At 41.0% G+C, this 27,881-nt stretch overlaps 1 protein-coding gene across 4 annotated transcripts; it reads right to left on the bottom strand.

The window, feature by feature from the left end:
* Nucleotides 1–53: 53 nt before the first annotated feature.
* On the bottom strand, nucleotides 54–27,813 carry LOC111970360 (DENN domain-containing protein 2D-like). Of its 4 annotated transcripts, XM_023997044.2 has the most exons (15): nucleotides 27,469–27,813; nucleotides 27,040–27,093; nucleotides 24,349–24,447; nucleotides 22,238–22,404; nucleotides 21,597–21,709; nucleotides 19,626–19,695; nucleotides 19,467–19,544; nucleotides 11,299–11,439; nucleotides 7,927–8,075; nucleotides 7,639–7,810; nucleotides 7,260–7,310; nucleotides 6,897–6,978; nucleotides 6,715–6,789; nucleotides 5,841–6,080; nucleotides 54–636 (listed from the first exon to the last, which is right to left on the bottom strand). In XM_023997044.2, the coding sequence occupies exons 3-15, from the start codon at nucleotides 24,437–24,439 to the stop codon at nucleotides 548–550; spliced, it is 1,518 nt and encodes a 505-aa protein (XP_023852812.1). In that variant the 5' UTR covers nucleotides 24,440–24,447; nucleotides 27,040–27,093; nucleotides 27,469–27,813; the 3' UTR covers nucleotides 54–547. The 4 variants fall into 4 exon arrangements, with proteins under 4 accessions (XP_023852812.1, XP_070301825.1, XP_023852811.1 ...); XM_070445724.1 differs by lacking the exon at nucleotides 6,715–6,789; XM_023997043.2 differs by lacking the exon at nucleotides 27,040–27,093 and having other exon boundaries at nucleotides 27,469–27,614.
* Between the last annotated feature and the right edge of the window lie 68 nt (nucleotides 27,814–27,881).

The following is a 27,881-nucleotide window of genomic DNA, read 5'->3' as shown; positions in this document are numbered from 1 at the left end:
AATATATACACCAATCTCGTGAATGCTAACTTAAAAAGGCATGTTAAAACATCATTGGTCCAACTTTTATTCACAATAATAAAAAAAAAAGGTGCTTATTCACATCCTAACTTTCACATTCATACCCACAGCTTAAATAAACAAAATAACAATTTATAAGGCACTCAGTAAACATAAACATAAAATATTTAGAATACTATGAAATACTCATAGGTATGTTTAGTTATGAATGTAAGAGCATCTTGCAGCACAAAAGTGCAATAAATAAACCTTTTGCCAAGTCATCACAACAGAAGTAACACATCCTTCAATAAACCTAGAAACATTGACAAAAACATGTTTAAGTGTTTCTTCATCTTTAGCACACATTCATTCAACATGACAGGGAAGTAGCGTACAATTTTTACAGGCAAGAGAAAATACTGCAGACTTAGATTGTCACCATCTCCGCTCCACTGAGACAGCAGCAACTTCCTGTAGCCTCACCCTTATCCAGCATCACAAATGTACACATGATCAGAATCAATTTGTCTGAGGACGCCTACATTTACACCACAAGTCCTCTCACCCAGCCTCTCTTTGCCTTCTCTTTCTTCTTACTTTGTTGGTACTCTGCAATTTTTTGGTGGAAGAATCCTACAAAAAAAAGAAAAACAATTTAAATATGCTCTTATGAAAAAGTTATTTTTTGTTGTTAACCACACATCTTCCTCCAGCTTTGGTCGGTGCTTGGCCCAAATCTGTTTGTTGTACATCAATGATCTACCATAGATCTGCCCAAGTGCCAGCCTTCAACTGTAGACCAATGACTCTTGTCCATGTGTCTGGTAAAACCTGTGCTGATGTCTCTAAACAACTGACAGAACATCTGGACTCGGTGGCTTGCAACAGTGCCGAGACCCCTAGAGAGTCACTGTTCCAATGCTTTYAAAATCCTAGACCAAAAGCATATACAGTACCATCACAGTCACATCTTGAAAAACTGTACTGAGCTTTGAACACTTAATCAGATTTGCACATGTGAAGCTTGTGTCTCAATGGTCTTGAGGTTATAAAAAAATGTTTTTTTAAATGAAAACATGTCCCGCGCTACTCATTTTTTCTAGCTTTCAAATAGGCACATTCTTCTAATCTCCTCTCTTTTACAACTCTTCCCCAGTGCACTATATTTTCTGTCAATATACACAGAAGTATGTGGACACCCCATCAAATGAGTGGATTTGGCTATTTCAGCCACACCCATTGCTGACAGATGTATAAAAATCGAGCACACAGCCATGCAATCTCCATAAACAAACATTGCCAGTAGAATGGCCTCACTGAAGAGCTCAGATACTTTCAATGTGGCACTGTCATAGGATTACACCTTTCCAACAAGTCAGTTCGTCAAATGTCTGCTAGAGCTGCCCCGGTCAACTATAAGTGTTGTTATTGTGAAGTGGAAACGTCTAGGAGCAACAACGGCTCAGCCGCAAAGTGGTAGGCCACACAAGCTCACAGAATGAGACCGCCGAGGGCTGAAGCAACACTCACTACCGAGTTCCAAACTGCCTCTGGAAGCAACGTCAGCGCAAGAATTGTGCATCAGGAGCTTAATGACATGCGTTTCCATGGCCGAGTAGCCACACACAAACCTAAGATCACCATGAGCAATGCCAAATGTCGGCTGGAGTGGTGTAAAGCTCGCCGCCATTGGACTCTGGAGCAGTGGAAATGCGTTCGAGTGATGAATCTCGCTTCGCGACCTGGCAGTCCGACAGATAAATCTGGGTTTGGCGGATGCCAGGAGAACGGTACCAGCCCCAATGCATAGTGCCAGCTGTAAAGTTTGGTGGAGGAGGAATTATGGTCTGGGGCGGTTTTTCGTGGTTCGAGCTAGGCCCCTTAGTTACAGTGAAGTGAAATCTTAACACTACAGCACACAATGAAATTCTAGACAATTCTGTGCTTCCAACTTTGTGGCTCAATTTGGGGAAGGCCCTTTCCTGTTTCAGCATGACAATGCCCCTGCGCACAAAGCGAGATCCTTAAAGAAAATGGTGTGTCGAGATCGGTGTGGAAGAATTTGACTGGCCTGCAAAGAGCCCTGACCTCAACTCCATCGAACACATTTGGGATGAATTGGAACACCGACTACGAGCCAGGCCTAATCGCCCAACATCAGTACCCAACCTCACTAATGCTCGTGTCTGAATGGAAGCAAGTCCTCGCAGCAATATCCCAACATCTAGTGAAAAGCCTTCCCAGAAGAGTGGAGGCTGTTATTACAGCAAAAGGGGGACCAAGTCCATATTAAATGCCCATGATTTTGGAATGAGATGTCCGAATAGCAGGTGTCCACAAACTTTCAAGTCATGTATTGTACCTTTTAAAATAATGATTAATAAACAACTAAGGGGGGGCCCTCTTAAATCTGTGAATTACCCCCCCAAATTATGTTTCCAGTTTGTTCATTAGTATTTTCTGGTTTTATATTGTCGTTTTTCACTCCCCCCCCCCCCCCCCAAAAAAGAGTTGTTCTAAGAGAAACAAAGAAATTGGATTTTCTGAGTCCATGTCAATGCTTAAATCACATCAGAAGACAATAATTTTCTAGATCTAACAAACTGATTTGAGTGTATAACACTTTAATTGCACATCTAGTGAGTGAGGAAGTGCAGGTCTAGTGAGGTTTCAGTTGCTGCTTTCATTTCATGGCAAAGATAACAAATAACGTTAGACACAAATTCTACAGTCGTGGCCAAAAGTTGAGACTGAAACAAATATATATTTTCACAAAGTCTGCTGCCTCAATTTCTATGATGGCAATTTGCATATACTCCAGAATGTTATGAAGAGTGATCAGATGAATTGCAATTAGTTGCAAAGTCCCTGGAAATGCAGTGGAAATGTTTTTGAGGATTCTGTTCATTTGCATGGCAAAATGCAAATGAACAGAATCCTAAAAAACATTTCACTGCATTTCAGCCCTGCCACAAAAGGACCAGCTGACAATCATGTCAGTGATTCTCTCGTTAACACAGGTGTGGTGTGACGGACAAGGCTGGAGATCACTCTGTCATGCTGATTGAGTTTGAATAAACAGACTGGAAGCTTCAAAGGAGGGTGGGTGCTTGGAATCATTGTTCATCCTCTGTCAACCATGGTTACCTGGAAGGAAACATGTGCCGTCATCATTGCTTTGCACAAAAAGGGCTTTACAGCAAGGATATTGCTGCCAGTAAGATTGCACCTAAATCAACCATTTATCGGATCATCAAGAACTTCAAGGAGAACGGTTCAATTGTTGTGAAGAAGGCTTCAGGGCGCCCAAGAAAGTCCAGCAAGCGCCAGGACCGTCTCCAAAGTTGATTCAGCTGCGGGATCGGGGCACACCAGTACAGACGTTGCTCAGGAATGGCAGCAGCAGGTGTGAGTGCATCTGCACGCACAGTGAGGCAAAGACTTTTGGAGGATGGCTGGTGTCAAGAAGGGCAGCAAAGAAGCCACTTCTCTCCAGGAAAAACATCAGGAACAGACTGATATTCTGCAAAAGTTCAGGGATTTGACTGCTGAGGACTGGGGTAAAGTCATTTTCTCTGATGAATCCCCTTTCCGATTGTTTGGGGCATCCGGAAAAAAGCTGTTCGGAGAAGACGAGGTGAGCGCTACCATCAGTCCTGTGTCATGCAACAGTAAAGCATCCCGAGGCCATTCATGCCAAATACATTTAAACTTAATCCTAGTAAAATTCTGTTTTAGGTCAGTTAGGATCATCAATTCATTTTAAGAATGTGAAATGTCAGAATGAGAGAGAATTATTTCTTTCATCACATTCCCAGTGGGTCAGAAGTTTACATACACTCAATTAGCATTTGGTAACACTGCCTTTAAATTGTTTAACTTGGATCAAACGTTTAGGGTAGCCTTCCACAAGCTTCCAGATAAATTGGGTGAATTTTGGCACATTCCTCCTGACAGAGCTGGTGTAACCGAGTCAGGTTTGTAGGCCTCCTTGCTCAACACACTTATTCAGTTTGGCACAAATGTTCTATAGGATTGAGGTAAGGGCTTTGTGATGCCACTCCAATACCTTGATTTTATTGTCCTTAAGCCATTTTGCCACACTTTTGAAGTATGCTTGGGGTCTGTTCCATTTGGAAGACACATTTGCAACCAAGCTTTAAATCCTGATTGATGTCTTGAGACGTTGCTTCAATATATCCACATGATTGCCCTTCCTCATGATGCAATCTATTTTGTGAAGTGCACCTGTCCTCCTGCAGCAAAGCACCCCACAACATGATGCTGCACCCCGTGCTTACGGTTGGGATGGTTCTTTGGACTTGCAAATCTCCCCCTTTTTCTCCAAACATAACGATGGTCATTATGGCCAAACAGTTCTATTTTTGTTTCATCAGACCAGAGGACAGTTCTCCAAAAAGTACAATCTTTGTCCCCATATGCAGTTGCAAACTTCTTCCTTGCTGAGCGGCCTTTCAGATCATGTTATATAGGACTCGTTTAACTGTGGATATAGATACTTTGTACCCGTTTCTCCAGCATCTTCACAAGGTCCTTTGCTGTTCTGGATTGATTTTCGCACCAAAGTACGTTCATCTCTAGGAGACAGAACACATCTCCATCCTGGGCGGTATGACGGGTAGCGTGGTCCCATGGTGTTTATACTTGCGTACTATTGTTTGTACAGATGAACGTGGTACCTTCAAGCGTTTGGAAATTGCTCACAAGGATGAACCAGACTTGTGGTCTACAATTTTTTTCCTGAGGTCTTGGCTCATTTCTTTTCATTTTCCCATGTCGTCAAGCAAAGAGGCACTGAGTTTGAAGGTAGGCCTTGAAATACATCCACAGGTACACCTCCAATTGACTCAAATGATGTGGGGTAACTGTCTCCCTGTAGCGCTGTCTTAGGCGTCTCACAGTACGGACATTGTAATTTATTGCCCTGGCCACATCTGCAGTCCTCATGCCTCCCTGCAGCATGCTAAAGGCACGTTCACGCAGATGAGCAGGGACATATTTCTTTTGGTGTTTTTCAGAGTCAGTAGAAAGGCCTCTTTAGTGTTCTAAGTTTTCATAACTATGACCTTAATTGCCTACCGTCTGTTAGCTGTTAGTGTCTAAACGACCGTTCCACATGTGCATGTTCATTAATTGTTTATGGTTCATTGAACAAGCATGGGAAACAGTGTTTAAACCCTTTACAATGAAGATCTGTGAAGTTATTTGGATTTTTACGAATGATCTTTGAAAGACAGGGTCCTGAAAAAGGGATGTTTCTTTTTTTGCTGAGTTTATATTTGTGGGTCTGTAACTTTCTCACTCATTATTTACGATCAATTCAGGACTATCCGTATCCCAATTATTTTGGTCCCCTAAAAATGGGGGAACCATGTACAAGAAGTGCTGTAATTTCTGAACGGCTCACCCAAAATCGATGAAAACACGCTCAAATGCAAGCTGACAGTATGCACTTAACCGCAGTCAATGTATAATTTCAAATCCAAAGTGCTGGAGTACAGAGCCAAAAATAAGGAACATGTCACTGTCCCAATACTTTTGGAGCTCACTGTATGTATGATATTTGCCTTGTGCATCTAATTGTAAACTATGACATTTTGCTTTGTGCATATAATTGCATTAATGTAGTGATATGTGATTTAGTGGTTATACATTTCTTTCTTTTGTTTCTATTAGAACCTTAGAAAGACTATAGTACATGCACTGGACCATTGTTTATTCAATGTGTTTGTACTTGTCCCTATCCAAATAAACCAAATTAAATTCAAGTTGTATTCTATTCCATCCTATTGTTTCAGAAAGTGATGCAACCAGACCTTCCTGTGTGGGCTGTCTCTCCACTTCCTGGATGAAGAGGTCAAACATCTGTGTCTGGATGAAGCGTTTGACAAATTGGCGGCTGGCCTTCGGCTCGGAGGCCTTGCAGAAGCTGTTGATCTGGAATACTCCAGGCTGCCCGCCGCTTCTGCGTTTAACATAGGAGGGGAAGTGACCCACAGTCTTCACAAAGAAGGAGAGGAAGGCCTCCGAGACCACCTTATTCAACTCCTCCGAGGCTAGATAGAAAACAGAGTACAGAGAATACAGATGATCCAGTCAGGATGCTGAGGAGGTGTCTACAAACACAGGTTGAAAGGCCTCAGACAACACCCCTCTCATATATTCTGAGGCTGGACACAAAGTGCACAGAAGATTGTCAGTTTTTAAGTGGCGTCTGRTTTGAGATAGCCAATATGTTGTTGACACAATCATAGGTTGGAAAGCCTCCAAGACAACTCTGTTAAGCTGTATGGCAACCACAACACATGGTGGATTGGCATGTGTGGATGGGGGTTGGGTTTGTGTGTGAGCACTGAGTGGTTGCAGAGGTGCATCTGTGTCTGGATCCATTTAGGCACCGTCAACAGTATCCAAAATAGAATTTCCAGGGTCGTGACACTGGTCAAACCCTGGGTGTATGTTTCTACAGTATTTTCTCCAACATCACAACCCTCCCACACTCAGACTAGCATAAACTTGGGACATTCCAGGGTTCATACTGTGTGGTATGAGAGAGATTTATGTTCATATTACAGCAACCATCCAGAACATTTCATTGCACATCCACTTCATCATTATTTCTCTCTCATTCTGCACAGAGGATCTCACTTCTATCGTTGGGTTTGTATGGACTATGATCGAGGATCTCACTTCTATCGTTGGGTTTGTATGGACTATGATGCTGCTTCATGTGGTTTGATTTGTTGCTGATGGAGTCTGTCTTATCTGAAATCCAATGAAAGCCTGAGTCACTGTGTTTACAGAATCCTCTTAAGCCCTATAAACAAGAGTAAGAATTCTAGTCAGTCAAAATGGAGAATGGGTCCACTCACTGGAGTTGTCTTTCCTACAACACAAGGCCTGGAGAAGCTCCCCCTGTAGTTTCTCTGGTAGGATGGTGCTCTCATCTCCTATCTGTGCCAAAGAGAGAGAGGACACAGAGGAATCTGAGAGGTTGTTGCCAGACCAGCGAGAATGTTTTGGTATTTCTGAGTATACACACATTCAGCCAGAGAGGGAAAAACATTTGAACTGAACTGGTCTGAACCACATACATGATCAAGTTGGCTTTCAAAATGAGAATCATGGGAGTAGTGACGCTAGTTTACTAATCTGATTGTGAGATATGAGTTTTAGTTTATTTATGTACTTTTGTTTGTGAACTTGAGGGGAAATATGGTGCATGCAATACTTACACAAGTGATGAAGGTGTTCTCTGCTCCCTCTGTCAGATCTACAATGAGCATCTGTTTATAAGACAGAAATACACACACAAAATCATCAGGTCGGAGATAACACGCACACTGGCTGGTTTCCATAGGCTGTAATTGTGTTAGTGGTAGCTTAATGAGTGTCACTGGATATATTCTCCCATCTGCAGCCGGTCACAGTGTAGAGACAGGAATGCCTGATCCCAAACATAACAGTAAAACATTGTTTACAGCACTCAACAACTGCCCTTAACTTTCTTTAAAAATCTGTCTTTGTCCCAAAAACATAACTTCATCAAATAGTATTTTCTGAAGCTGACATGTACGTATACAAAACACATTCTGCTCTGCCATACACACTCACGTCGCTCTGGTCGATGACATCATCCAGTTTGTTCTTTTGCACACCAAGCAGGTAGGGAGTGGGTGCCATGACGACATCAATCAGCACTGAAGGAACGATGGAGATGAAGGTGTGTTGCCATGTGAACGGATAGAGCAGTGCCGCAACCGCATGCAACACCTGGGACAGGGTACTGTAGGGGGTGAAGCAGGTACAAACTTTACACCCATTCAACAGGCCTGCCCTTGTCCCAAACAACCCAGGTTCAGTGATGTCCTTTTGGGGTTAGGATTAGGGTTGGTGCTGTACCTGAGTTCGTCAGCCATGAAGATGATTCGTCGTTCGAGAACGGTGGAGGCAAACACCCGCAGCACCTCCTCGTCTGTGAGACAGCGGAACAGTGTCCGGAAATCCACATGCTCCAACCACGAGTCCAACGGCCTTGTCAAACTGATGACCTGGAGACACACAGGCCAGGAACAGAGAGACAAAAGGTCTTCAGGAAAAGAGAGAGAGAGAGCAAGATAGAGTCCCGTGTGGCTCAGTTGGTAGAGCATGGCGCTTGCAACGCCAGGGTTGTGGGTTCATTCCCCACGGGGGGACCAGGATGAATATGTATGAACTTTCCAATTTGTAAGTCGCTCTGGATAAGAGCGTCTGCTAAATGACTTAAATGTAAATGTAAATAGAGAGCTCTCTTTCAGTGCTGGACTCTAGGATGAAGGTCTCGATCCTCATCGTGATGCCAAGGGCTTTGTGTGTGTCTCCAAACTCCACGTGTCCTCAAGGGCTGCGGATTTTTGCTCCTTCTCTGTACTTGATTGATCGATGAAGGTTATTGATTAATTAGGAACTCCCCTCACCTGGTTCACTAGGTCTTAATTGGCCATGAATTTAAAGGAATTAACAAAAAAACAGAAGACACACAACCCTCTAGGAATTTAGTTAAATACCCCTGTTATTGATCACTTTGACACCTTCTGGAAACAGAAGKTACTCTACAGGAATGATGGAGTCCATCCAAATCATCTTGGCTCCTGGACTCTGTCCATGCAATTCAAGGCTGCGTTGAAACAATGACTGGTAAATGATCCAAGACCAGCTCAGTTAATCCCTACCATTGTGACAATGAGTCGTCATAATGCTGCATCAAATGTACATGATCTTAGGGGCATTGACAAACACAATGCAAGTAATTTAATTTATGTACCCCTAATTGCGTCAAATACATCTGTTTATCCTACAGCTAATGTGAGCAGTAACCATGAGCATATAAACCAGAGTTATACTGTTAGCACTGAGGTGGTGTGCCATAGTAGGAAGACCACTTCATGCAGCTCACCCTGCACTATCAGCTTCAATGTAAATAACATGAGTCATTCCACCTCTGTTTTTAATGCTTTACTGGGATGCTTATCAATCAAGCAACCCAGAAAAGTGCTAAAAATAGGTTCATATGAGCTATGTAACCTAAGAAACAAGGTCCATGAAGTCAATAACTTGCTTGTAACAGATGACATTCATATTCTGACTATCTCTGAAACTCACTTGGATAATACAGTTGATGTCGGAAGTTTACATACACCTTAGCCAAATACATTTAAACTCAGTTTTACAATTCCTGACATTTAATCCTAGTAAAAATTCCTCGTCTTAGGTCAGTTAGGATCACCACTTTATTTTAAGAATGTGAAATGTCAGAATAATAGTAGAGAGAATTATTTATTTATTTCAAATTTTCTTTCTTTCATCACATTCCCAGTGGGTCAGAAGTTTACATACACTCAATTAGTATTTGGTAGCATTGCCTTTAAATTGTTTAACTTGGGCCAAACGTTTTGAGTAGCATTCCACAAGCTTCCCACAATAAGTTGGCTGAATTTGGCCCATTTCTCCTGACAGAGCTGGTGTAACTGAGTCAGGTTTGTAGGACTCCTTGCTCGCACACGCTTTTTTAGTTCTGCCCAGAAATTTTCTATAGGATTGAGGTCAGGGTTTTGTGATGGCCACTCCAATATCTTGACTTTGTTATCCTTAAGCCAATTTGCCACAAGTTTGGAAGTATGCTTGGGGTCATTGTCCATTTGGAAGACAACCAAGCGCTAACAGTCAGTATCTGGATAATGTGTGTGAAATCAACAGAGGTATATTTTCTGGGTGACCTAAATACTGACTGGCTTTCATCAAGCTGCCCACTCAAGAAAAGAAAAAGCTTCAAACTGTAACCAGTGCCTGCAACCTGGATCAGGTTGTCAGTCAACCTACCAGGTAGTTACAAACAGCAAAGGAATTAAATAATCAACATGTATTGATCACATCTTTACTAATGCTGCAGATATTTGCTTTAAAGCAGTATCCAAATCCATAGGATGTAGCGATCCCGTCAGATATTTAATTCGATTTTTCTTCTTTCCTCGAAACCAACTGGCTAGTACTTTAGTTAGCTAATCTAGCTAACGTACATGCAGACACAAGTCCCAGTGCCCTCCCATTAATTATATGCTAATGGAAGCCTCAAATATAATCCAGTTAGAATCAGGAATTCCCCAGGGTAGCTGTTTTGGCCCCTTGCTTTTTTACTAACGACATGACACTGACTGAGTAAAGCCAGAGTGTCTATGTATGCGAATGACTCACTATGAATGTCAGCTACTGAATTGACTGCAAAACTCAACAAAAAGCTGCAGTTAGTTTCAGAGTGGATGGCAAGGAATAAGTTAGCCCTAAATATTTCTAAAACTAAAAGCATTGAATTTGGAACAAAACACTCACTAAACCTCAACTAAATCTTGTAATAAATAATGTGGAAATTGAGCAAGTTGAGATGACTAAACTGCTTGGAGTAACCCTAGATTGTAAAGTGTCATGGTCAAAACATATTGATGCCGTAGTAGCTAAAATGGGGAAAAGTCTGTCCATAATAAAGCGTTTCTCTGCCTTCTTAACAACACTATCAACAAGGCAGGTCCTACAGGCCCGAGTTTTGTCGCACCTTGACTACTGTTCAGTCATGTGGTCAGGTGCCACACAGAAGAAGAAAAAAAAGACTTAGGAAAATTGCAATTGACTCAGCACAGGGCAGCACGGCTGGCCCTTGGATGTACACAGAGAGCTAATATTAATAATATGCATGTCAATCTCTCCTGGCTGAAAGTGTAGGAGAGATTGACTTCATCACTACTTTTATTTATGAGAGGTATTGACATGTTGAAAGCACCGAGCTGTCTGTCTAAACTACTGGCACACAGCTCGGACACCCATGCATACCCCACAAGACATGCCACCAGAGGTTTTTTCAGTCCCCAAGTCCAGAACAGACTATGGGAGGCACACAGTACTACATAGAGTCATGACTACATGGAACTCTATTACACATCAAGTAAACTGATGCAAGCAGTAAAATGACATATAAAAAAAACTTATACGGAACAGCGGGGACTGTGAAGCAACAAACATTGGCACAGACACACACACGATAACATACATACACATGGATTTAGTACTGTAGATATGTGGTAGTGGTGGAGTAGGGGCCTGAGGGCACACAGTGTGTTGTGAAATCTGTGAATGTATTGTAATGTTTTTAAAATTGTATAAACTGCCTTAATTTTGCTGGACCCCAGGAAGAGTAGCTGCTGCTTTGGCAGCAGCTAATGGGGATCCATAATAAATACTCCATACCTCTGTTCCAGACTCTGGTATGAAGCTCTTGATCTTGACAGTGTTTCCGGGAGCAGGGAACGGCGCCTCCCTCAGGCTCTGCATGAATGGATAGATCATCGCCATGGAGATCTGCCTGCGCTTCTCCACCTCATCAAAGATCTGAAAAACACATAGAATTATATAAATTGTAAGCACCAATCATACTGTAGTAAAGCTCCGTTGTGGGTAGACCAGCCTCCATATTAGGCCTACCATTTAGAATGTGTCATCAGCCCTATGTAAATGTATTGCAACCTGACTTTTGATGAATGCTATATTCATCTAGTTAACACTTATCCCAACTAGTATGTATGTATGAATGTAGTATGTAGTTGTATGGCTAGTATGTAGAAGTGGCTCTCAGGTTCTAAATATAGTTGTTCATAAACAGTTTGACTCATCAGGGAATTTCGCCCTAATGAAGTAGGGAATGTCATTATTAAACCAGCCCGTTTCTCTCTTTGTCTGACACACACACACTCTCCTTGCCTGCCGCAGCATAGATCATCTACTGTAAGGGTTAGAAGTCACCCTGGTGGATGAGGACATCAGTTGAACAACCCTCAGTGAAGAATACCTTGCTACAACAGGGCAGGGAGCTGAAGAACACCCCATTCTCTATTAATGAACAATTTCCCCATTCAATAGCGGAGAGAAGACGTGCCCTGTACCCCACTTTCAAGTCTCAGAGCAGAGAAGCAGAATGTCTACTGGTCGATAAATTGTACATAAACCACCAAGAGTTCAAGGACTCGAAGAATACAACGTGGCTGTGAGTGATAGCTACCTCCTGCTGAAATAGTACCTGATACATGATTGTAATGTGGTGCAATGTGTATTAAGTGTTTTTTTTATTTTTATGCATGGACACTTTGTTTTTTTATTCATGCAGTGCAGAACCATGTGGACTTCAAATAAGGTTGGACTTACGGGAAGGAGAAATGGGTACGATGGATAKATTTTTTTTACTTATGCAATATGGAACTTTGGACTTAAAATCAGGTTTGGATCTAGGGGAAGACGGAGGGTAAGGCTGACCTTTTTTTCCCTCCTTTCTTTTTGTTTGTTTATTTAAATTTGAAGACTGCACAGGTAGTAAAATACAAAACCAATTTTGTTTTGTGAGTTTGACATAATATGGCCCAATTGTAGGGATCAGGGTATATTATGACTTAAAAGCTGTTATATAGTGCGGCCCTTTTCGGGGATGTGAATCGGAACTAATAGAATTTAAGCTATACGATCCTAATGTGCCATTATCTTTTTTCCATTTAAAAAATAGATCTTAAAAATGTAAATGGAATATTGTTCCGATACACACCGGCAAATGGATTGGTTATTGTCAACAGGGTTGTTGTCTATATTAGTGTGCGGCTGGATTGGTTAACACTGGGTTAAACTGATTAAAGTTAACGATAGAGCTAACACAATAACTGGCTTGTGGAAGCGCTTCTAAGTGAGAAGTGTATTATCTTTTTACATGAGCTACCATTGAAGTCGGAAGTTTACATACACTTTAGCCAAATACATTTAAACTCAGTTTCACAATTCCTGACATTTAATCCTAGTAAATAATAGTAGAGCGAATGATTTATTTCAGCATCACAATCCCAGTGGGTCAGAAGTTTACATGCACTCAATTAGTATTTGGTAGCATTGCCTTTAAATTGTTTAACTTGGGTAAAACATTTTGGGTAGCCTTCCACAAGCTTCCCACAATAAGTTAGGTGAATTTTGGCCCATTCCTCCTGACAGAGCTGGTGTAACTGAGTCAGGTTTGTAGGCCTCCTTGCTCGCACACACTTTTTCAGTTCTGCCCACAAATGTTCTATAGGATTGAGGTCAGGGCTTTGTGATGGCCACTCCAATACCTTGACTTTGTTGTGCTTAAGCCATTTTGCCACAACTTTGGAAGTATGCTTGGGGTCATTGTTTATTTGGAAGACCCATTTGCGACCAAGCTTTAACTTCCTGACTGCTGTCTTGAGATGTTGCTTCAATATATCCACAATTTTCCCTCATAATGCCATCTATTTGAAGAGCACCAGTCCCTCTATTTGAAGAGCACCAGTCCCTCCTGCAGCTAAGCACCCCCACGATGCCACCCCTGTGCTTCACGGTTGGGATGGTGGTCTTCGGCTTGCTATCCTCCCCCTTTTCCTCCAAACATAACGATGGTCATTATGGCCAAACAGTTATATTTTTGTTTCATCAGACCAGAGGACATTTCTCCAAAAAGTACGCTCTTTGTCCCCATGTGCAGTTGCAAACTGTAGTCTGGCTTTTTTTAATGGCAGTTTTGGAGCAGTGGCTTCTTCCTTGCAGAGCGGCCTTTCGGGGTATGTCGATATAGGACTCGTTTTTACTGTGGATATAGATACTTTTGTACCGGTTTCCTCCAGCATCTTCACAAGGTCCTTTGCTGTTGTTCTAGGATTGATTTGCACTTTTCGCACCAAAGTACGTTCATCTCTAGGAGACAGAACGTTTCTCCTTCCTGAGCGGTATGACGGCTGCGTGGTCCCATGGTGTTAATACTTGCGTACTATTGTTTGTACAGATGAACGTGGTACCTTCAGGTGTTTGGAAATTGCTCRCAAGGATGAACCAGACTTGTGGAGGTCTACAATTATTTTTCTGAGGTCTTGGCTGATTTCTTTTGATTTTCCCATGATGTCAAGCAAAGAGGCACTGAGTTTGAAGGTAGGCCTTGAAATACATCCACAGGTACACCTCCAATTGACTCAAATGATGTCAATTAYCCTATCAGAAGCTTCTAAAGCCATGACATCATTTTCTGGAATTTCCCAAGCTGTTTAAAGGCAGTCAACTTAGTGCATGTAAACTTCTGACCCACTGGAATTGTGATACAGTGAATTGCTGTCTCTTATACACATCTAGATGTGTATAAGAGACAGCTGTCAATTAACTTCTGGGCCACATCCTGACTGATGGCAGCCCATTCTTGCATAATCAATGCTTGGAGTTTTGTTTGTCCACCTGCCTCTTGAGGATTGACCATAAGTTCTCAATGGGATTAAGATCTGTGGAATTTCCTGGCCATGGACCCAAAATATCGATGTTTTGTTCCCCGAGCCACTTAGTTATCACTTTTGCCTTATGGCAAGGTGCTCCATCATGCTGGAAAAGGCATTGTTCGTCACCAAACTGTTCCTGGATGGTTGGGAGAAGTTGCTCACGGAGGATGTGTTGGTACCATTCTTTATTCATGGCTGTGTTCTTAGGCAAAATTGTGAGTGAGCCCACTCCCTTGGCTGAGAAGCAACCCCACACATGAATGGTCTCGGGATGCTTTACTGTTGGCATGACACAGGACTGATGGTAGCGCTCACCTCGTCTTCTCCGGACAAGCTTTTTTCCAGATGCCCCAAACAATCGGAAAGGGGATTCATCAGAGAAAATGACTTTACCCCAGTCCTCAGCAGTCAAATCCCTGTAACTTTTGCAGAATATCAGTCTGTCCCTGATGTTTTTCCTGGAGAGAAGTGGCTTCTTTGCTGCCCTTCTTGACACCAGGCCATCCTCCAAAAGTCTTTGCCTCACTGTGCGTGCAGATGCACTCACACCTGCCTGCTGCCATTCCTGAGCAAGCTCTGTACTGGTGGTGCCCCGATCCCGCAGCTGAATCAACTTTAGGAGACGGTCCTGGCGCTTGCTGGACTTTCTTGGGCGCCCTGAAGCCTTCTTCAAGGAGAATGGTTCAATTGTTGTGAAGTTCTTGATGATCCGATAAATGGTTGATTTAGGTGCAATCTTACTGGCAGCAATATCCTTGCCTGTGAAGCCCTTTTTGTGCAAAGCAATGATGACTGCACATGTTTCCTTCCAGGTAACCATGGTTGACAGAGGATGAACAATGATTCCAAGCACCACCCTCCTTTTGAAGCTTCCAGTCTGTTATTCGAACTCAATCAGCATGACAGAGTGATCTCCAGCCTTGTCCTCGTCAACACTCACACCTGTGTTAACAAGAGAATTACTGACATGATGTCAGCTGGTCCTTTTGTGGCAGGGCTGAAATGCAGTGGAAATGTTTTTTGGGGATTCAGTTCATTTGCATGGCAAAGAGGGACTTTGCAATTAATTGCAATTCATCTGATCATTCTGGAGTATATGCAAATTGCCATTTTAACGGATGTGAAATGGCTAGCTAGTTAGCGGGTACGCGCTAATAGCGTTTCAATCAGTTACGTCACTTGCTCTGAAACCTAGAAGTAGTGTTTCCCCTTGCTCTGCAAGGGCCGCAGCTTTTGTGGAGCGATGGGTAACGATGCTTCGTGGGTGACTGTTGTTGATGTGTGCAGAGGGTCCCTGGTTCGCYCCCGAGGTCGGGGGACGTACTAAAGTTATACTGTTACACCATCATACAAACTGAGGCAACAGACTTTGTGCAAATGTATATTTGTGTCATTCTCAAAACTTTTGGCCACGACTGTAGATCTAACTTTCCAAAACTATAGTTCGTTAACAAGAAATTTGTGGAGTGGTTGAAAAACGAGTTAAATGACCCCAACTGTATATACGCTACCCTTATATTCTCAATCCTAATGATATAGGCCTGTGTGTAAATTAGCCAAAGTGATAGAGCAACGACCCTGGAATAAAAACTAAAATGTGTGTGGGTAGAGGTTGGTTTTACAGGTTCTCTCACTCTTGATTGTCAGTACTGCATGTCTTCTTTGTTATCGTGCCATGGCTGTGTCTTAGTGACAACAGACCTAGATATGGGGGGAGGTTTTAGTGGGTGGAATATTAGGACAATTGGTGGTCTACTCAGTTACATAATGCAAATATTAAATGGTACAGCTACAGTATATGGACACTTAATCATCATGGTGCTTTTTGATGGCAAGTTTACAGACATTGGTTGTGGTAAGTATAATTGAAACTTGGGTATCATTATGGTAAGTGGGGAAATAAGTTTAGACAGTTACAATTGTAATGGCTTAAAAAAAAATATATATAATATCTATTGTTTCAGGAAACTCGCACTACAACTATAGATGTGGTTGTATGGAAAATAAATATATTTTGTCATGGGCAAAGAAACACAAAAGGGGGGGGGGGGGGTTATATTAATTAACAACAATTTTGATCTAATAGTGCAAACAGAGCAAGGAAGATGGATTCTTTTAAATATGCTATTGGACCAAAAACAGATCTGGTTAATGAATCTATAGGTGCCAAATAATGATGATCCACACTTCTTTGAAAATATATATATTAATCTATTGAGCTCACAAGTAACAAATTAATCTATTATTATGGGGGGAAARTATAATATGGTTTTGGTACCTCAATGGATCGAAAAGGAAATCACCCTCATGCACTTGAGATAACAAATATCCTGGATACATTAGAACTAGTGGATATATGGAGCCTGAAAAACCCTGACCTAGTGAGATATACATGGAGGAGGTTTAATCAAGCCAGCCATCTTCATTACTTCCTTGTCTAATTTTTTCCTGGCATCAAAAGTTAAGTATTAATAGGAGACAGAAAGCGATCAGACCATCATCTAATTGGCCTTCACATAACTCTTACAGAATTTCCATGCGGATGGGGACATTGGAAATATAATCAAAGCCTACTGGATGACAATTTGTTCTTAACTAAGACAAAATCATTCATAAATTGACTTTTCTGCACAACATAGGCACAGTAGATCCTCTTATTGTATGTGACACTTTCAAAATGGACTTTGAGGCCATTCAATACAATATTCATCATTAAAACAAAAGCAGTTTAGTCAAAAGAGAAGACTAAAAGCAAACAGAGGAAATAACAGTGCAGGTAGATGGCAATAAAAACCTGCACTATAGTGGCACAAAATAAGTTTGAGGAAACACATTTGGAGGAACTTAATCAAGAAATATCAAGTGTAAATTTATAACAAAAAAAAGTGAATTGGATGGAAAATAGTACAAAATGCATCACGTTTTTCTTGAATGTTCAACATAGAAATGCTACAAAAAATGATTTACAGAAACTTATTACCAATGACAGAGTCATCCATGATTCACCAAATTATATATTTGAAAGAGGAAGCAAAATATTTTAAGCATACAGTGCCTTTGGAAAGTATTCAGACCTTGACTTTTTCCACATTTTGTTACGTTACAGCCTTATTCTAAAATTGATAAAATATTTTTCCTCAGCAATCTACACACAATATCCCTTAATGACAAAGTGAAAACAGGTTTTTAGAAATGTTTGCAAATGTATTTACTTAAAAACAGAAATACCTTATTTACATAAGTATTCAGACCCTTTGCTATGATACTCGAAATTAAACTCAGGTGCATCCTGTTTCCATTGAAAATCCTTGAGATGTTTCTACAACTTGGAGTCCACCTGTGGTAAACTCAATTGATTGTACATGATTTGGTAAGGCATACACTGGTCTATATAAAAAGGTCCCACAGTTGACAGTGCATGTCAGAGCAAAAAACCAAGCCATATCTGGGGAACGGTTCCAAAAAAGAATAAGTATGCCAATGACTCAAGTTTTATACTAAAATCCGCAATCTGGATCTCTACAGTCCCATTGAGAGCTTGATCAGTTTTCTAGCCTCTCTGGACTAAAACCCAATTATGACAAGTATTACCATATTATGTATTGATCGTTAAAAGACAATGTTTACATTACCTTGTAGTTTACCAATACTATGGGCGGATGGTGAAGTAGACATACTTGGTATTAATCTAAAAAGATAACAATGAACGTAACATCAATTTCAATAGAAAAATCCCATTGATTAACTATTTGGTCTGATCACAGTTTACTTAATTAATCATATGAGCAACTTCACTTTATTTGGAACGCTAAGGCAGAAAAATTAAATGTGCCTATTTATATAATGAATAGAAGTTTGGGAGCTAAAATGATTAAATATTTAAGTAGTAAACCTCACTAAAAGCTATACTTAATAATCTACTGGAGAACCAGTTGGGTTTAAGGCAGGCTCATCCTTTGTTAAATTGCCTTTCTACAAATGTCAACTTTCGACCAATTGAAAATGAAACTATTTAAAGTATCGCCCTTTCTTAAACAAGCCATACAAAACTGGTTACAATTTTGTCCTCCAGAAAATATAATATTTGTACTATGGTTAAACTCAAATATACTGATTGATAAAAATAAAAATAAAACTTGACTTCATTATATTTATTCATAATCACATATGCAGCTATCGAAAATATATGGGAATGTCTGCTCAATCCAAAGTTACAACCAACTGATTGCAGCATTACCGCAAAAATGGATGAGGCAAGTGGAAGAGGGAGAAGGTAGAGAACTTGTTTGTCTACATATATTAAAATATACAAATTGGCTGAAAAGGATTGGCATAAATAGAAAAATACCAGTTTCATTTGAGGACAATTCTTTTTCATCTCAGAGCTGAGCCACAGGTTGCTAAATAAATGGGAAGAGATTTTATGATTTCCCGATTCCAAGGCACATGGAATATGAACTGAAACAAAAAAACACTTGATTCAACATTGAGTTGTTGAATATAAATGATTGTACAAAATGCTATAAAATATATCATAATCTAAGCTCTGTAGATTTTGCTGCGAACAGACAATCACTAGATCATTTATTTTGGTATGGCCCCTATGTAGCTCGTTTCTGGTAACAGGTTCAGGAATAACAAAATATTKACTTCAAATGAACCTTACAAATAGCAGTGTTGGGCGATTTGGAACGCCATAGTCAATAAATAATATAATAATACTCGTAGGAAAGGTTTTCATCTTTAAACTCACAATCTGTGCATACTATGGGATTAGAAAGGTTCAAAATTGATGTAAAACGTCACAGCACAAAAAAGACATGGCACATGGAAACCAAACGAGGGTGGTCCACAGTGATAGGTGGGATGGGCTGAGAGTTGAGGGGTGGGATTAAAGAGCTCGTTAATGTATTATTGTTTTGTGATTGCTGTATATTAAAGTACCACCTATGTAAAATGTATGTAGCAAAAAAGCTGTACAAATATATGTGTCCTCTGAAGGGGAGAGGGGGACGAGACAGGTCYTGGATGAGTTAGTAATAATAGATAAAAAAAGTGAGTGAGTGAATATATAATGTGAGTGTGTATTACGACGCCCTCCCCGCTCACCTTGGAGAAGAGTCCAAAGCAGGCCACCTGGCTGATGATGCAATAGGCCTCCGGAGGCCGTGCCCCTTTGCCACTGGGCTGCAGGAACAACATGTCATGAGAAACTAAACACCGGAGAGTAATTCTCATGTCCTATGAATGACACCATGGATAATTTACCAGTAACCTCCTGCAGTAGCCATTCCTCCTACTGCCGTCGACCTCTGTCAACACGAAGGAGAATGTCTCACTGCAGAGAGAGAGAGAGAATAGAACATGTTGATCGACTACACATCTTTGTGCTTGGTACTCAGAGGTGTAGGTTCAGATTGAGGCTCAGAAGAATACTCAGATGTCATCATGATTCGTTTTCTTTAAACCATTTTTTTTTTACCCCTTTTTCTCCCCAATTTTGTGGTATCCAATTGGTAGTTACAGTCTTGTCGCTGCAACTCCCGTACAGACTCGGGAGGTGAAGGTCGAGAGCTGTGCGTCCTCCGAAACACAACCCAACCAAGCCATACTACTTCTTGACACAATGCCCACTTAACCCGGAAGCCAGCCGCACCAATGTGTCGGAGGAAACACCGTAAACCTGGCGACCGTGTTAGCGTGCACTGCGCTCAGCCCGCCACAGGAGTCGCTAGTGCGCGATGGGAGGATGACGCTGGGCCCATTGGTCTCTCGGTCGCGGCCGGAGGCGACAGAGCCTGGACTCYAACCCAGAATCTCTAGTGGCACAGCTGGCACTGCGATGCAGTGCCTTAGACCACCGCACCACTCTGGAGGCCCCATCGGAGTCGTTTTCATTCAGATTTTGTAGCAACGCTAATGAGTGCATCCATTCGTCTTGGTATTCTTGCAATTGTAAATTACACACACAATCACGGTGTACTCCAAGTAGGTCAGAGTATATAACATTGAGATTATAATTAGAATAGATGAATATAATAGAATGACCCACCCTGTTCTTCATTCACAATTGGTGGTTACATAATTATGCTTCCTCTCACTCATCAACTCATCCATTCTCCCCCGTCATACTTTAGCCTACATCATTTGTTGAATCCGATATTATAGCCTGTGTGTGAAAACCATAAAAGAATGACAAGCCCTCCTAAAACTGTCTACAACACCAGTTATGTTTGTGATATTACGATTCTAACAACGTCTGTGTTATAATCACGTATTTACAGTGGGGCAAAAAAGTATTTAGTCAGCCACCAATTGTGCAAGTTCTCCCACTTAAAAWGATGAGAGGCCTGTAATGATGAAAATTACAGGCCTCTCTCATCTTTTTAAGTGGGAGAACTTGCACAATTGGTGGCTGACTAAATACCTTTTTGCCCCACTGTAGGTAAAGCCAAGGACGAGGGGATGCATGGCTTAAATTATGGCAGAGTAATACTTTTTTTTAAATTCATGAGCAAATGACTGCTTTAGAGGTTTTATAGTAGCGACATGTAATTTAACTGGAAAAATGTATTAACCTACCTTTTAATGTGGTATGAACACAACCAGTCATGAGGTCATCGGATTAAAAAACAAATCACTTCAAAAGTAGGTTACCTTGGAACATTAGTCCAAAATAGAATCCGATCAACTGAAACAGCGCCCTTCTGTCTTACAGTATGTAGCCCCATTTATCTATGTCATGAACCAAATACTTTCTCTAGTATTTTACTGGGTGACTTCCACTTAAGTAACAGTCTATTAAAAAGAGGTATCTATACTTTTACTAAAGTATGACAATTTGGTGCTTTTCCACCACTGGTTGTTTGCAAGAGATGACAGATGATGCTTTGCACTCGTCGCACACAAACATACGCAGATTTGTTCTGCGTGTAGGTAAAACGGTTCGTGTAAAGCTCGCTGGAAACACTTCACCACATCCTGAAAACACTCTGCACAGCGTTGGGGGTGTGGGAGGACGAAGAAAGTAGATGTGTGTGATTGTTTGTCCCAGGTGTGATTGCATGTGCACACACACAAGAGAAAGCAGGTGTGTTTATTTTCAGCCAAGTGTGACACTGAACTGAAAAAATGGTTGAGAGAGAAAGAGAGAACACTCAGTGAGGGGGACCCAGAAACAGAGATCAGAGAAAGAGTGAGAGATGAGCACAGAGAGATATGGTGAGAAGTGGCACGTACCTGGCATATTCAGTCAGGGGGGCCCAGTTCACCCCCTCTGGGAAACAGAAAAGCAGGATGGCTTTCAGGGACTTCTCTTCTTCGTCTCTCTGAGAGCGCCTCATGTTAGCTAGCTAAAACATACATTTTAGATTAGTGCTAATTTACTATCACAAACACTTCCTCAATGTGTGTGTGTGTGTGTCCAGCTGAAGTCGGAAGTTTACATAGACTTTAGTCAAATACATTTAAAACAATTCCTGACATTTAATCCTAGTAAACATTCCCTGTCTTCGGTCAGTTAGGATCACCACTCAAATGATGTCAATTAGCCTAACAGAAGCTCAGAAGCTTCTAAAGCCATGACATCATTTTCTGGAATTTTCCAAGTTCCAGTCAACTTAGTGTATGTAAACTTCTGACCCACTGGAATTGTGATACAGTTAATTATAAGTMAAATAATCTGTCTGTAAACAARTGTTGGAAAAATTACTTGTGTCTCGCACAAAGTAGATGTCCTAACCGACTTGCCAAAACTARAGTTTGTTAACAAGAAATTTGTGGAGTGGTTGAAAAACGAGTTTTAATGACTCCAACCTAAGTGTATGTAAACTTCCGACTTCAGCTGTATGTATGTATGTATGTATATATATCGGTTTGACCTTGGGGAACTGATATGTGATCTGGGGTTCGTACGTTCCTTCCCCTCTCTTCTTCCGTAGGCTGACCACCACCAGGTACTCAAAGAAGAGGTGACTCTGGTTCTGGGCCGAGGTCACCACTAGGGCTGGGGCTGTAGGCCGAGGCAGTGTCGAATCCCTATCACTCCCTAAAAGACAGACCGAAGACAGCAGTGAAGACAATTATTCATAAATACCATCAACTAACGGTGGCATGGACTCCAAGGAGGCTTTTCATTCCAAACATCACACGGCTGGGAACTGAAGATTGTACTTTGGTATGCAGCTAGTCAAGTAGGCCAAATAACTGTAAATCATGCATTGATGTTTATGGAATAATTAAAAAACAAAAATATAATTAAGTTAGGATTTAGCACTGTGTAAGTATACTGAATAATGGAAGAAGCTGATTAAACAGTATGATCATTACACAAGTGCACCTTGTGCTGGGGACAATTAAAGGCCACTAAAATGTGCAGTTTTGTTACACAATGCCACAGAGGTCTCTAAGTTGAGGGAGCGTGTAATTGGCATGCTGACTGTAGGAATGTCCACCAGAGCTGTTGCCAGAACATTTTCCTTTCTCAACCATAAACTGCCTCCAACGTCGTTTTAGAGAATTTGYCAGTACGCACCCTACCTTTTTTTAWGGCATCTGTATTCCCAGTCATGTGAAATCCATAGATCAGGGCATAATGAATTTATTTCAATTGACTGATTTCCTTATATGAACTGTAACATAGTAAAATCTTTGTTGCGTTTATATTTTTGATCAGTGTAGTTCAAGAGGATGCCTAAACCATGCTCTAGAGATTTTAAACATACAATACTCAAAGGAAACCACAGAGCTAAAGAACTAAGAGGAACACTGTGTTAACCAGTCCCATTCAAAACCCTAATTTTCCCAAACCCCTAATCTAAAAACATAACCTTAACACTAAAAACTAACCCCCTTAGAAATAGTATTTGACCTTGTGGGGAATAACAAAATGTCCCCACTTGGTCAAATCTCTCCCTCCCGCTCCCTCGTGTGTATGAAGTACCACATTGACACAAGGCGGTCTGCCATAGACAGGTAGTGGTGGCCTGATGGGTAGAAAATGACACAGCAGTGTTTCCCATATTAATTTAGCAGTGACAGGCCGCTGCAGCTAAATCGTTGCCACTACTCCAAAAAATAGGATTTAAAAAAGACAGTCGGGAGAATCTAAAATTCCATTGTATGGGGTCCCCATTGATTTTGTTACAATGTTTGAATCACTCAGCATAAGAACATGGCATAAGCCATGGGAAAATGTGTAGAATTTCTGAGAATTCACTTTAAAACAAATTCTCGCAGCCCGAAGACTAAATAGAATTGCAGGAAATTAGCCACACCCACAATGTTAGACAACGTGAGGATTTGTTAGGCAACGTGAGGATTTGTTAGGCAACGTGAGGATTTTACTTGTTACCCACCACCAGTGAGAGTCCGGTGTGACTGTGCCATTTTTTGAAAGACAAGCAAGTACCTTCCTCTACCACGTGACTCCGTGGGAAGAAGGGAAACCATTAACAATGCAAGTTAAGCCACAATAGAACCAGTAAGGCTAGATGGTCACTGACACACCTAATGACCTGCCACAATAGATGATATCCACACTGTCAAATACCAGGACCTGTATTTTACTAAACAATGTCTATTTGAGAAAAATGTCCAGCATGGTCAAGCATTAGGCTGGTTCTCTCAAATCGGAATTCCTCACATATCTCCAGAATAAGTGAATTTAGGAAAATATGCCTGTTTCATAAGTGTTTATAAGAGGTGTCCTTTGTTTTATGAATCCAATGGGTTTGCCTGAGTGAGAGGGGAACAAAGCAGTTGTGCCCAAATCTTTCTATGCTTGACAGGCATGTTTAGTTCATGACCAGCATGATTCATGCTTGCCTCTTACAGTCTGTTTGCTTAGAGTTCTGTGTTTAACCTTTTACAATAATGTATAATTTGTGTTCTATACACACTTGGGCTCTGTTCCACCCATAGCCATTTTCCCTAACCCCAAGTCACTATAGGCCCAAAATGGAACGGACCCACTTCTATACAAGACACTCACGGTCTCTGTGGAACGTCTCCTGGAGGGACGAGAACATGGTAGTGAGCAGTTTCATTGGCCCATGGTCCCCCGCATCAAGCTCATTGGACATCTTGGCGCCTGCAGAGGAAGGAAAAGCAGGGGAGTGAAGGACTGATAAGAGGAWAGAAAGTAGCGTGTTAACATGGTGGAAAGCCCCTTGAGTTAGTTACTTTCACTTATCCTTATGATTAGAAAGAAAAGGTTGGAGGGGATTATTCAGTGATTATCATCATGTAAGAGATGATTAGTAGGAAAAATGACCCTCACTTTAAYTTTTACTTCCCTTTTCCCCTTGTTGAGCTCAGACAATAGTTATGGGACAGGATGTTGACATCAGGAAATTGACCAATAGGTAATTAATGAGAATGTGTCATCTTTTGTTGATGCCCTCTACAGACCGCAGGTTGAAAACTACATGAGAGTGCAAGAGAAGAGGTGAAGGAGACAAAGGGAGAGAAATACAGAGACATTTGGTTGACAGAGATTGAGTATGTGAGAGAGAACTCCCAACTTGAAAGTAGGTAAGAAAGACTGCTTAAACGTGTGTTGAAAGATCAAGCACAACACTTCCCACTTATTCAGCCCCTAAACAACAAGCCTTCAAATCAATTAAGCCAAAAATGTGGATAAGAGTTAACATGTCACATGCTGTAATTCAACATTCATGGTGCATCATACCAATATATATGATAGCAATCTGTAATGGCATTTACTCTGTGGAGGTTGGATCTATATCAAGCCTGACAGTATAGTGGGAGTAAACAGGAGGCATTTCAGGTGAAGTTGCATAAGTCATATGACCAGCTTTCCATTACAACAAATCACTGTGGATCTGAAAGAATTGGATAGGTATTAGCACAGCCCTTTTGGTAAGGTATAGCAGTATGGTAATAGCTCTGATAGTCTGAGTTGGATCATTAATCCCTACAAGACAATGTGGATTGCACTACTATAATATTATTTTTGTGTATTTAATGTACCGTCTAATGTATTGTGATTGTACACTAATGCCAGACATCTGAAATTGTCTCTGGAAAATCCAGTTCTATTCTACAGAAGTGACTAAGGCAATTTCTTTCCAGCCAGCTGTCACTGAACCAGTAGCACCAGATTGGTGAGTTTTGTTTTTCAAAGTTATTGCCCTGACACACTTATGTAACCATTACTTTACGGTTTAGATTTTTCAGTATTTGATGAGGGCATTCTGCCTTCTCCCTACAGTTCTCAGCCATTAGCATCGCCCAAGACGGGCTCATGTGAACTACAATCCCGACGCTGTGTTTTAAGGTTTAGAAACGTCAATAATCATCACTTGCAATATGGCTTTCGAAACATATGGCCCTCATCTTTCATCAGCGAGAAAGAATCCTTAAACTGATACAGTAAGTGTTGCACAGATCCAGACAGCTATGGGTGCCTCCATCTGATGAAAGTACATTTCTGATATACACATCCCGAGTCACGCTTCACAGGTGTTCGGAGCAGGATAATTAGCACAGTGGTCACCTCGTCTTCCGTAAACAAGCACTGTTACATGGAGATATGGCTGTGTGGGAACACTAACCCTACCAAGGCGTGTATCAATTTAACCGTAAAAAAATAAATAATAATCTCGTTGAAATTAAAGAGAATGTCCTCATGCTTCCAAAACTGGGAAGCGACACGTGTTAATGTTCAGATTGAGCATAGGGGCTGTTGAAGCAGAAATCCATGAGGTCAAACAATTCCAAATGATAAACCTTACACCTTGGCTGGAGCTAAGAGTAAAGCATCTTCCTTCAGACCCTCTAAGATAACAAAACAGGCCAAACATGAGTGACTGAAAGATAACACATGGAAGTGAAAAAGTTTCTAGTAWGTAACAAATGAGAGTTGGCCTTGGTGCCATTGAGATTTTAACTGTGGAGATCTACGCTTCCTCTTTAATATTTCACCATCAGTCTCACAGACCTCTCATCATCCCTGTCTGACATACAATGCCTTGAGAAAATATTCATACCCCTTGGCATTTTCCATATCCCTTGACTTGTGTTACAGCCTGAATTTAAATGCATTAAATTGAGATTGTGTCACAGGCCTACATACGATACCCCATAATGTCAAAGTGAAATTATTTATTTAACAAATGTATTAAAAATGAAAAGCTGAAATATCTTGAGTCAATATGTATTCAACCCTTTTGTTATGGCAAGCCTAAATAAGTTCAGGAGTAAAAATGTCACATCAAATTCTAGAGAAACACCTAGTGCAGTCTGCTTTCCAACAGACACTGGGAGCCAAATTCACCTTTCAGCAGGTCAATAACCTAAAAACACAAGGCCAAATATACACTGGAGTTGCTTACCAAGAAAACATTGAATGTTCCTGAGTGGCCTAGTTACTGTTTTGACTTAAATTGGCATGAAAATCTATGGCAAGACTTGAAAATGCAAATATTGTACAATCCCTGTGTGCAAAGCTCCGAGTTACCCAAAAAGCTATTACAGCTGTGATCGCTGCCAAAAAGTGATTGTAACATGTATTCACTCAGGAGGCTGAATACTTATGTAATTGAGATGCGTGTCGTCGTCGTCGTCGTCGTCCCCCCCCCCCCCCCCCTTCTTTCACTTTGACATGAGTATTGTGTAGATCGTTGACAAAAAATTACAATTAGATTCATTTCAAGCTCACCTTGTAACACCAAAATGTGGAAAAAGTCAAAGGGGTGTGAATACTTTGAAGGCTCTGTATGGGTGCAAGTAAAAATACATTATTTCAGTCACTTATGATATCCATAATATGTAATGGGAATATGGCACCTTACAATGCTCTTCTAGTGTTATTCACATTTTCAATAGCCATTTACAAAATACAACATATACAGTATACAGGTGGAACTATATGCCATTGCCAACAGTTGGAGCAATGTTGAGTATAGTTGAGAATAGTCTACCATTGTAAACATTGAAAATCAATACATGCTGATGTGAAAGGTGTCTCTGTGTCTAACAAGCATATCATATGTACAGTTCATTAAACAAACAAAAAGTATGAAACTTATTGATATACACAACCATTACAGCAAGAAAAATAAACAGTATATCAATGTCAAATACTCACTTTCCGCTGAATAATTCAATCAGTTGCTTAATGTTCCCAAAACGTTTTAGTCGCTGTTCAATATCTGCCGTCTTTCACACCAGATAAACAAGCAAGCAACCCGTCGTTCAAATGCCTTCTTAACTAACTACCCGGCACACATGCAATCGATTTCCAGGAACCGTTTCTATTCCCCTCAGTGCTAGATGTGCCGCATTCTGCGGATGAACACTTGTGGAAGACAGCTAGTTCTCTTTATCCAGAAACTTTCATTTACAACACAGTTCTATGTGTAGCGTGAGTAGCCTACGGTTAAATTTGTTGATAGAATAGAACCGTACGCAGGTTATCGAGACGACAATAAAACTAATTTGACAGATACCATGACCCACGTCAGATGTGTGACCAAAGGGGACACTGACACGCCCTTTTCC

The sequence above is a fragment of the Salvelinus sp. IW2-2015 genome, linkage group LG11 (genome assembly GCF_002910315.2).
Source record: "Salvelinus sp. IW2-2015 linkage group LG11, ASM291031v2, whole genome shotgun sequence".
In the NCBI taxonomy this organism is placed as follows: domain Eukaryota; kingdom Metazoa; phylum Chordata; class Actinopteri; order Salmoniformes; family Salmonidae; genus Salvelinus; species Salvelinus sp. IW2-2015.
Note: the sequence above shows the minus strand (reverse complement) of the source record. Positions and strands in the feature narration are given on the sequence as shown.